Source organism: Saccopteryx bilineata, chromosome 1, assembly GCF_036850765.1.
Source record: "Saccopteryx bilineata isolate mSacBil1 chromosome 1, mSacBil1_pri_phased_curated, whole genome shotgun sequence".
NCBI lineage: Eukaryota > Metazoa > Chordata > Mammalia > Chiroptera > Emballonuridae > Saccopteryx > Saccopteryx bilineata.
In genome coordinates, this window is record NC_089490.1 from 391688559 (window position 1) to 391700184 (window position 11626).

General features: G+C 35.6%; 2 protein-coding genes across 2 annotated transcripts; both read right to left on the reverse strand.

Moving 5' to 3' along the window:
• Nucleotides 1-3545: 3545 nt before the first annotated feature.
• On the reverse strand, nt 3546-4493 carry LOC136320806 (olfactory receptor 5M5). The gene has a single exon (XM_066253955.1). It carries the CDS (start codon nt 4482-4484, stop codon nt 3546-3548), a length of 939 nt encoding a protein of 312 aa, XP_066110052.1. The 5' UTR covers nt 4485-4493.
• A 5743-nt stretch (nt 4494-10236) lies between these two features.
• On the reverse strand, nt 10237-11157 carry LOC136320808 (olfactory receptor 5M11). The gene has a single exon (XM_066253957.1). It carries the CDS (start codon nt 11155-11157, stop codon nt 10237-10239), a length of 921 nt encoding a protein of 306 aa, XP_066110054.1.
• Nucleotides 11158-11626: the final 469 nt, after the last annotated feature.

Sequence of the window (11626 nt, forward strand, 5' to 3'; positions counted from 1 at the left end):
CTAGATTGAGTAGTGTCCCTCCAAAATTCATGTGGAAGCTCTGACTCTGAGTACTTCAGAGTATGACTGGATTTGGAAGGAAGATCTTTAAAAAAGGAAATTAAAGTGAAATGAGGTTATGTGAGTGGGTTCTAATTCAAGATGATTGGCATCCTTATAAGAAGAGGAGTAAGGACACAAACCCATACAGAAGGAAGACCCTATAAAGACACAGGGAGAAGATGGGCATCTACAAGTCTAAGAGAGGCTTCAGAATGAAACCGACTCCACTGACACCTTGGTTTTGAACTTTTAGCCGCCAGAAATGTAAGGAAAGAAATTTCTGTTTAATCCATCCAGTTTGTGGTACTTTGTTATGGCTGCCTGATGAACTAATATATTCTCTGTATTACAGATAAACAGAATGATTTGACATTGGATTGAAATGTTGCTTGTTTGAGTACTAGTATTATTTTTTACCAATTTTAAGTAAACGTTATGTAAAGTCTAATATATACATAGAAAATGTGCCCAACTTAATGGATTTTTTAAAGTGAACATACTTATATTAACTACATGTAAAAACGTCTTAGTCAAAAATTAGAATATGAACAGTACCCTGGGTAGCCTTCCATGCCTTATCTTAATCACAATCCCTATTCTCTCTTTTAACATTTTAAATTGTCTTTTTCTGAGGTCGCCGGTTCGAAACCCTGGGCTTGCCTGGTCAAGGCACATATGGGAGTTGATGCTTCCAGCTCCTCCCCCCCCTTCTCTCTCTCTGTCTCTCCTCTCTCTCTCTCTCTCTCTCCCTCTCCTCCCTAAAAAAATGAATAAATTGTCTTTTTAATTTGTATATAATTGCAACCACACAGCACATATTTTTATGTCCACTATTTGATGTATACTATGCTGATGTCAAAATATCATATCGGTGATTTTTTGCATTTGATTGGGCTGCTATAACAAAAATACCATAGACAGGGTGGTTTATAAACAACAGAAATTTTTTTCTCATGGATATAAAAGTTGGAAGTTCAAGATGAGATTGCCAACACAGTTGGAAGTCCTCTTCCTGGCTCATAGATGACTGTCCCTTCACTGTGTCCTCACATAGAGGAAGGGGCAAGAGAGTCCCCAGAGTCTCTTATATAAGGGCACTAATTCTCATGACCTAATTACTTCCCAAAGGCACCACATTTAAATACCATCACATTGGGAACTGAGTTTCAATATACAAATTTTAGAGGGACATAAACATTCAGCCTATAACACTGATTTTCATTAGCATTATTGAATGTAATGAGTATAGAAATTGTTCTTTTATTTCCATTACTGTGTATTATCTGTTGTATGGCTATATAAAAATTTATATATTCTTCTTATTTTTGAGATATACTTAAGGAGCTTTTAGATGTGGCTATTACAAAGATATTCTTGTACATATCTTTCCATGAACACATTCATGCAGTTCTGCCTGTTAGAATTCTGAGTAGAATTGATGATTTGCAGGATATGTGTATGATAAGATTTATTTATTATTTTATGCTGCCATTATTATTAAACTTTTATTTGATGCTAAGCTAGGCTGTAAGGATAAAGACATGAATCCTGAAATAAGAAAAATATGAAATAATGAAGGGGCTGGTTTTACATAAATGATTATGTGTACTCTTAAATAGTAATAGGTCTAGGTATGTGTTGATGTAGAATCTAACAATCTATCAACTGAATGTTAAAAGTTACAAAAATAATTACTTGTTCATATGTGTGTTTTAACATATTTGTAGGCAATCTAACTTTCAGTTCAAGTTATTTAAATATATTATATTAATATCTAGCCATAGGAAAGCCTAAAATAATTATAAGGTATAATATGCAATTAGTGATTATTAAAATATTATCCTGCAGGAAATATTTAGCAAAAATAGGCTATAAGATAGAAAGAAAACTTTGAAATACAAATAAGAAAAATGTCTTAATTGGAGGGGTGACTAATTGCAGTTTTCTGGGGCTTTTCCTTTCACTGAAAGTAACATTCACATGTGTATTCACAAAACCATTCTAACACTTATTTTGCTAAGACCCACCTGATCTGACATAACATTGAACTAAGAACTATGGGTGTGTTGGAACAGGAGCTCAAAGAACAAACTAATTCTCATCTGATACACAAGACTAATTTCAATTTACTCAGATTATATTGTTGCTTTTCTCTAGTGCATCAGCCTTTCCATTTTCTCATATTATCACACCTAATAAATTATATTGATTCTTCTCTTTACAGTTTCATGAACTCAACAAAACTATGCAATCCTAGAAATCCATGAAAGTTTTCTGGCACTCAGAGCAGTACTTGACTTATTGTAGATACCCAGGAAAATTCATTGACTTTATTTGTGCTATGTACTTGAAAAGTCAACTGAAATATTAGCGTCTCAAAAAGTTAAATTATCATTTGAACCCTTTAGCATTAAAATATTTATAAACAATTCAACATTTTATTCTAAAATTATACATTATATAATATCATATATGTATGTGTGTGTGTGTATATAATTGTTACAAAGGACAATTGTGGGTAAAATTCGAACTATAATACAAATGGCAAATATCTTTCTCATCCTGAAAAATAAATTAATAGACTGAGATAAGGGAAGGCATAAAATCTCAGACCCCAGGAAGTTAAAATGACACTAATAAACTCTATAGAAATCACAATTCCTTCTGACACAGGCATGTATCTTTTTAAGAGCTATTCTTTACCTGCTTCAGGAGTTATGTCCAGAACAAATGATTGTCTGGAGGTTCTTGTTTTTGTATGACAAAAGGAGGAAGGTGTCTTAATGAAAGTAACTCTCATAAGTGGAAAGAAAGAAATAGATGTCAGACATGGACATAGGTATGTTATCCTAAGTTCTTTTTCCTAAAGGTGAGAACAAGTCTCATCAACTGTTATAGTCACATTTCTCTAGACCATGGGATTGAAACCCCTACCTCATAAATGCTACAGAATTATAATTTACTAAAAATTAGCTCATTATAGTCAACATGTATATTCACAATTTTGTGATTTTGTATATGTGTGCATGTATATAACCATACACTACATTGCTTTGTAGATATATAGAAATTTTCTGGACACATAGGAAACTGTTAATAGTGGTAATTTTGAGAAATGAGAATAAAAATTCAAGATAGAGGGAGAAAGGATATATTTTACTCTCTTTATACTCTTCCAGAGATCAAATATTTTACTCTAAGAATGTGTAATTTTTATGATCAAAAGTGATATATAAAGTTACAAATGTAAAATGTATATAAAAGAAAGAGAAACTGTGACCCATACCTACAGATATAACTCCTACCCCTTTACATATCCAATGTGCTCACCTGTCTTGTATAAAACTACAAATCTTGTATACCTATGTCTTTTATATTTTATCCTTATTTTAGAGTTTTTTTAATCACCAATTTAAAATTGGTTTACTGCAAATCAAGTCAGAGTCATATCCAGTTGTTATAAATATATCTTTAATTTATAAAGAAAGGTACACACTGTGATTTTATTTCAAAAGTACATTTCTGTTGATCAATTTCCGCAAAGCTTGTTTCACGTCCTTGTTCCTCAGACTATAAATGATGGGGTTCAGCATAGGGCTTACAAAAGTGTAGAAAACAGCAATGATCTTGGACTCTTCCACTGACTTGTCCGTGGGAGGTCTAACGTACATGCAGAACAAGGTCCCATAAAACACAGTCACAGCCACCAGATGAGACCCACAGGTAGAAAAAGCTTTCTGCCTGCCTTCAGCGGAATGCATCCTCAGAATAGTAATGAGAATGAAGATGTAGGAGATGAGGATTATGAGGAGAGAGTTGGAGAGGTTAAATCCTGCTACCACAAACATGGATGTCTTCTTAATGAAAGTATCAGAGCAAGAGAGTCTGATTAGCGGTGGGTCAGCACAATAGAAGTGATTAATGATATTGGAGCCGCAGAAAGACAAGCGGTATGTCCACATGGTTTCCATCAGGCCACTAAGGAACCCATAGGCATATGGACCAGCAATCAGGCGAATACAGACGCTTTTGGACATCTTGCTGCTATAAAGCAAAGGGCTACAGATGGCCATGTACCTATCATAAGCCATTACAGCTAGCATATAATACTCAGTAATCACCATGGCAATGAAAAAATAACACTGGACTAAACAAGCAGCATAGGAAATGGTTTTCTTTTCTGATAAGAAATTCACCAACATCTTAGGAGTCACGTTAGTGGAATAGCACAAATCCAAGCAGGACAAACTTGCAAGAAAGAAGTACATGGGGGTGTGGAGGCGTGAATCTATCCTGATCAATATCAACATGCCAACGTTCCCTCCAATAGTGATCAGGTAGATCATCAGGAACAGTGCGAAGAGGATAAGCTGAAGCTCTGGATGATCTGTTAATCCTAAGAGAATGAATTCAGTCACCAAGGTGGCATTTTCTCTGACCATTTTCTTTGGTGCCAGTGTTGCTCACTTTAGATGAATTAAAATAAATTAAGAAGTGAATGAGAAGTCCATCATACGTTCCTTTTCTCTCTTTCTCCTTCTCTCTTCTTCCACTCTCATTCACCCTCCCACATAACTATTATTAGAGTCTGAGGCTGTAGGAGCTAGGACTTTTAAGAAGTTCATGGCCCCTATTATCTAGGAGTATAATATTCAGATGATTCCCTAAGAAAATGGCTCTTGTAACATGAAGTTTTTCTGAAATGCAGGAATTATGACCCAAAATTTGTGTAAAAATGAACTGAACCTCCAAATGCCACCTGCTATTGACCATAAATTCATGGACTTTATCATTGAACCCAGCAATGGTTACAGACAAAAAGGCTCTATGCTTGAAAATGTTTCACAATCATTAACAGTATGTGCATATTTAGAAATTAAACATCTAAGAACTGCATTTCCTGCTGTATTAGAGAACCCCAAATTATAGAAATTTGAAATAAATTATCTGGGACCTGTTTTACTGCATTATCTATGAAATACAGGAGATTATAGTATCCCTATATGAGTTGATCCAAGATAAAAAAAAAAACAAATTTGGAAATAAAACCCTATATAAATTACTGATGAAAATATTTTCATTCAGAAGAGTTTATATGAATAAAAGCAAAAGACATAGATGGGTAAAAGAAAAATAACTAAAATTTAGATCATAGTTTTGTTTGCTTATCTATTCTTTTTTTCATTCAACAAAGAAAACAATTAAGGGGCTTATAGCCAACAACAAAATTTGGCATATTTGTGCTACTGGTAGAACACAAATGGGACTCTAAGCTTTCTTGCGACACATGTAAATAGTTCAGACTTATTTCTTACAGAATTGTAATGTCCAAAATATGTAAAACAGAAGTTAACTAATAAAGAATTAGTCTTAGCAAAGAGTTCAGATGGTGCTAATTACAACAAAAGGATTATACATTCAGGTAATATCAGTTCAGATAATGTTGATTATAATTAAGGGAAAATATTAGAAATTATTGTGCCAGGAGTCTAGGGAATATATTTTCATTATGGATTCTTAACGTTGTCATGTGTTATTTCATAAGTGATACACTAAATAAGATAATGAATCAAAACCCAAATGCCTCTGGGAGCCATTCAGATCATAAGAATAAGTGGGGTGGTTTGGGTAAGAATAAACTGAAGGGAACTGGAGAATGGTGCCCAGACTATGGTCAGGAGCCACTCAGGCCAGCAGCCACTTAAGCCAGCTGAATTTTTACTATATGATAACGTGGCTCACATCCCAAGATCTCAAGACCTTTCAATTTTCAAGAATTATCAGAATTAATTTTTTATATAAAACCTAATCAAATACTGTATTTCTAGTATCTCGGCTGCTCCTAAAGATTGAACCAAGTACCCTCAAAAAGTTAGCTGCTTTGACTCTGTGATGCTTCCAAGATGTTAATTAATCATTGTAATGATTATAATTTAATCATTGTAATGAGATCACTTCTGTACACAAATAGCATTGAACTCTATGTGTGTGCAAGTCATTTTGCCAGAGAAATGACAATAACCAGGAACAGAGCTCATCTTGAGAGAGCTGGTTGGTGACTTTGTGGTAAAGAAGACATATGAAGAGAAAATTAAGGTTAAAAGTGATTAGTTCAGCCTGACCAGGCAGTGGCACAGTGAGTGGATAGAGCACGGACTGGGATGTGGAGGACCCAGGTTCAAGGCTCCGAGGTCACCAGCTTGATTGAGCATGGGCTCATCTGGTTTGAGCAAAGCTCACCAGCTTGGACCCAAGGTCACTGGCTCGAGCAAGGGGTCACTCGGTCTGCTGTAGCCCCATGGTCAAGGCACATATGAGAAAGCAATCAATGAACAACTAAGGTATCGCAACAAAAAACTAATGATTGATGCTTCTCATCTCTCTCCATTCCTGTCTGTCTGTCCCTATCTATCCCTCTCTCTGACTCTCGCTCTGTCTGGGTAAAAATAAATAAATAAATAAATATAATAATAATATTAAAGTGATTAGTTCAATAATAAAGATTTGAATAAAGGTACTAATTGCATTCAAGAATCAGGATAAGCATCAAAGAGCAACAACCTGTAACAGGAGCTTAAAGTTTAACTAAAGAATTTTCTAGGAGAACAAGTATAGGGAGAACTTTCAGTTAGTGAGAATGGTTTATGCAGAGACAGGAGGTTTTCAAGGCAAATCAAAGATATTCCAAGCAGGAATGAATTTTCTATTGTGTCAAATAAAATATTTAAATAGTGGCAAGCATGCAAACAAACTGAAAAGCCCCATCACAGGCCCAGAGATATGAACAGTCCTGAAAGCTACAAGACAGCAGATCTTTAGTTCTGTCTTTGATGGGTTTTGTTTTGCAATGTGTGTGTATATATGCGGGTTATGCCCAAGTTACTGTGATAAATTAGAACCAATGTTCCTAGGAATTTGAAATAGAATTTGCAGGGCTTAAACATACAGCTTTGTCCTTTGGAAGGATAATACAATAATTAGACAATCAAGGTTTATATAAATAGCTAAAAATGTTTTTTCCTCACTCACTGGAAGGACGAATCCATTTGGAAAATGTTGACCTTAGCAATGTAAATCTCCTATTTTGGGGGCATCAAGATACTCATCTAATCTTTAAATCTGTATAGCTATGCCCAAAATATACTGCTCACAAAAATTAGGGGATCAGGGACCGTGCAGATACTCCAGTACTTTCATCTTTTTGTATAGTGCATTTTCACCAATGAAATAAAAGTTGGTTTTGTATCTCATTTGCATAATTGAACAACTTTTTTTGACATGTCCTTTGCTTTTCTTGATGTTCTTATTTAATTTTTAAAAATCATATGCTTGGCCTGACCTGTGGTGGCGCAGTGGGATAAGGCGTCGACCTGGAACACTGAGGTTGCCGGTTCGAAACCCTGGGCTTGCCTGGTCAAGGCACATATGGGAGTTGATGCTTCCTGCTCCTGCCCTTTCTCTCTCTTTCTCTCTCCTCTCTCTCTAAAAATCAATAAATAAAATATTTAAAAAAATAAAAAATAAAAAAAAAATAAAAATCAAATGCTTTTCTTATCACTTCATATTCATTTTGAAATATCCCCTAATTTTTGTGAGCAGTATAGTAGCACCTGTTGGGTCATCATATTACATTAAACAACTAATAAAGACGAAAATAAAAACAATAAAATATTTTTATTATAGATAATATTTTTAAAATAGATTGGAATATAATCTGCCTTTGTCTTACCCTCTTCTGTAAATAGGTTCAGCAACCATACTCTACAGTTTATGAAGAAAAAGCAATATTTTGATGATAGTATTCACTCCCATGCATACAGCCACTTCAGTTTTACAAAGCAATTATGTCATTCTATTTTAGTTTACCTTTATAGCATCCTGAAACTGATAGAACAAGTATAATTAGAAATGGAGAAAATGGGGCACAAATGAACATTAAACTTGCTATTGCCTGAGTGTCTAGATTACTATTTCCAAAACTGCGTTCAGAGAAACAAATAAATATCAGGCAACAAAACAGGTCTATGATGAAAATAAGTTTGAAAATTCTGAATTGGGAGGGGGAAGAATAGGTGGGTTACTCTGTTGCCGGAAGTCATAGAACTTTTTATATGTTCACGTGCATTTGAACCTAGAGAATGGGGGCAAGAATATGCAGCTTTTCCTAAACTTAATTGTTCCAAGAGCCTGGAGCATCTCAAAATGTTCTCTGTGGGCTAAGAAAATAAATCTCATTCCACAACAAGCATCAGAGATTGTTGCACCTCAAAAGCTAAGCAGTATGCAAGGAAGACATGTTCTGTGCTACTTAAAAATCACCTTCATTGAGTAATTTCACTGGTAGGGTACTAAAGCACTTTGGAATTTGTCATCAATTCATGTTTTCAGAAACCAGTTTCTCAGAGGAAATACTAAGCATGGAAAAGGAGCTCTGTAAATGTAGAGGAAACGCTGATCTAAGTAATAAATTCTGAGTAATTATGCTAACGCTCAAGGCTGCTTTTGTTGTCACCTGCCTCTGACTTGTGAGGATTCAAAACTGAAACAAGAAGAGAAAATGCAAGTAGGGAACTCAGAATTTTCATACCTACCTGACCCAAGAAAAATTTTCTCAGAGACACAGATGGTCCAAGGAATGAGTTACTGAAGATGCTTTATAACTAATTTGCAACTGGGAACTTTTATCCCCAAAGTATATCTCAACACACCCTGAAAAAATAATTACCAGGGAAAACTCCAGGGAAATAGCGATTTATGTTAACTCATGCTCATTAGAGTCTTGAGATAGGTTCAATGTGATCGCATCAGTTTGCAATCATTTTGAGCAGATTCCTTTGTGTGGTCAGTTTATTCTCATGAAATTTTTGCATTGTGGATCAACATTTATTCTCATCATATCAGTAAAAAAAATGAATAAAGATATAAAATAATGTCATAGTTCATGCAATTTGATATTTCTGTGATGTTTTCCCAGATGAACTATAAGGTAGTTCTTCAACAAAAGAACTAAATTGCAAATGTGTAACAATGATAGATCTTTTAAAGTCTCAAATATTTGGTCATTAATGACTCTCTGCTTAAGTAACTTGTAAATTAAAGAAAAAGTCACCAGGAAAATAAAAAAATATTGCAAACTGAACTATAAAGAATTAGTAGTTTTCAGCTAAAACAGTGTTTAGGTGAAATATATAAGCACTTATATGACAAAAAAAAAGTAAAACTGAAATCAATAATCCAAACATTTATTTTTTAAAAAACTAGAAAAGAGCCTTGGCTGGATGCTCAGTTGGTTATAACATCATCCTGAAGCACAGAGGTTGATGGTTCGATCCCCAGTCAGGGTACATACTGGAACAGATCTATATTACGGTCTCTCTGTCTCTCCTTCCCTCTTTATCTAAACTAAAAAATAAAATAAAATAACCAGAAAAGAAAACTACAGTAAGCATTAAATTTTTCAAATCCCAGTGATACAAAGAACTTTCATTCTTTTCCTAGACCATAGTTTATGAATCCAGGGTTGCAGGTCAGAGAAAGGAAGTAGGACCCTAAAACTCAGAGGTCACAAACTCACATCTGGAAAAGAATGCTCTTTCTCATCCTCTCTTTACCTAGGCACAAACCAACCATACATAAGCATAGAAACAGGAAACCATTATTATGACTCATAGTTTATGGTTTGACTTAGTCAGCTGGAGTAAAAAGTGTGTTTCTTAAAGATAGATGATAATATAATAATAGCAAAATAAATTTAAGGAACTGGGCTGAAAGCATGTTTATCCTACCTACCATTATAAACAATCACAGCACACCATGTTCCAAGGTACTCTGAGAGAGATTTCCACCTAGATGACTGCTCCTCAAATTTAATGTGTTTACAAATCACCTGGGAGTTGATTAAAACACTGATTTCAATATGGTAGATTTGAGGTACAGAATATGATACCATATTTCTAAAAATCTCTTCGGTAACACTATTGTGTTGGTCCGAAGACCACACCTTGAAGGCAAGAGCCTACACTAACAAATGTCACTCATTTTTTTTCCAAGAACTGAGCTTTTTAGATGAGCTATTTGAAACATATCCATAAAGAATACCAAAACTCATCATCAATATGGAAAGACATTTGAACCAAAGGTTTAGAGTTATGGTTTATTGGAGAGTAGAGGCATGGCCATCTTAGTGACCATATCTCATCTGAGAACATTCTTCAATGCCCGCTTTACATCTTTGTTTCTCAGGCTGTAGATTAAGGGATTAAGCACTGGGTTTACAAAGGTGTAGAAGACAGAGATTATTTTGGATTCTTTGACAGTCTTATCTGTTGGTGGTCTTACATACATACAGAAGAGTGTCCCATAAAATAGGGTAACAACCATCATGTGAGAACCACAGGTGGAGAATGCTTTGCGCCTCCCCTCTGCTGATTTGATCTGGAAGATGGCAGCAATAATGAAGGCATAGGACACCAGGATGATGGTGAGGGAGCTGGAGAGATTGAAGCCAGCTGATATGAGCATGGCATGCTCTTTGATGTAAGTGTCAGAGCAGGAAAGTTTAATGAGTGGAGGGTCGGCACAGTAGAAGTGGTTGATGACATTGGATCTACAGAAGGTCAAGCGGAAGGTCAGGATGGCCTGAAAGAGGCCATCTGAAAAGCCGTAAACATAAGGAAATGTGGCCAAGCAAATGCAGATCTGCCTGGACATTTTCACGCTGTAGCGCAGAGGGTTGCATATGGCCACGTAGCGGTCGTAGGCCATAGCCGCCAGCATGTAAAGCTCAGTGAGCAGGAGCGCGATAAAAAGGTAACACTGGGTAAAGCAGCCAGCAAAGCTGATGGTCTTCTTCTCCGACAGGAAATTAGTCAACATCAGCGGAGTGGCATTGGAGGTATAGCACAAGTCGACAAATGCTAAATTTGTGAGGAAGAAGTACATGGGCGTGTGAAGGCGTGAGTCCAGTCTGATCAACAATATCATGCCCAGGTTGCTGAAGAGAGTGACAAGGTACACAACCAGAAACAGCACAAAGAGGAGGGGCTGGAGTTCGGGTTGATCTGTGAGCCCCAGGAGAATGAATTCTGTTACTGCGCTCTTGTTTGCCATGGGCATCTTCTGAGACTCTATGCCTTCACTTGAAACAAATGGAAATAGGTCAGACATGCAGATACAAATCATGTTACTGATTATAGAAATGATTTTTCTCTAAGCCCCATGTCATTCAAAATGAATAGTACCATAAACCAGCTTTGTATTTTTGTGAAGCCATTATTAAATTTGCCTTTACATAAATTACTGTTATATAATATATATCAGACTCTTATCTACACCTAAACATATAGCTAGACCTATAAATTACCATACTTACACTCATCCTCTGTCTCCCAGTTATTTTTTGCCTCTCAAACTCTTACTCATCCTGTAAAACACAGTGTAAAGGTTTATCCTTCATGAAGAATACCTCCACGCCTATCAGACATGAGGTTGAATTCCTCCCTTTCTGCTTTGTGTTTCCAGTCACTGTATGTACCTCTAACTTATTTTTTTATTAATTTTAACGGGGTGGCATTAATCAATCAGA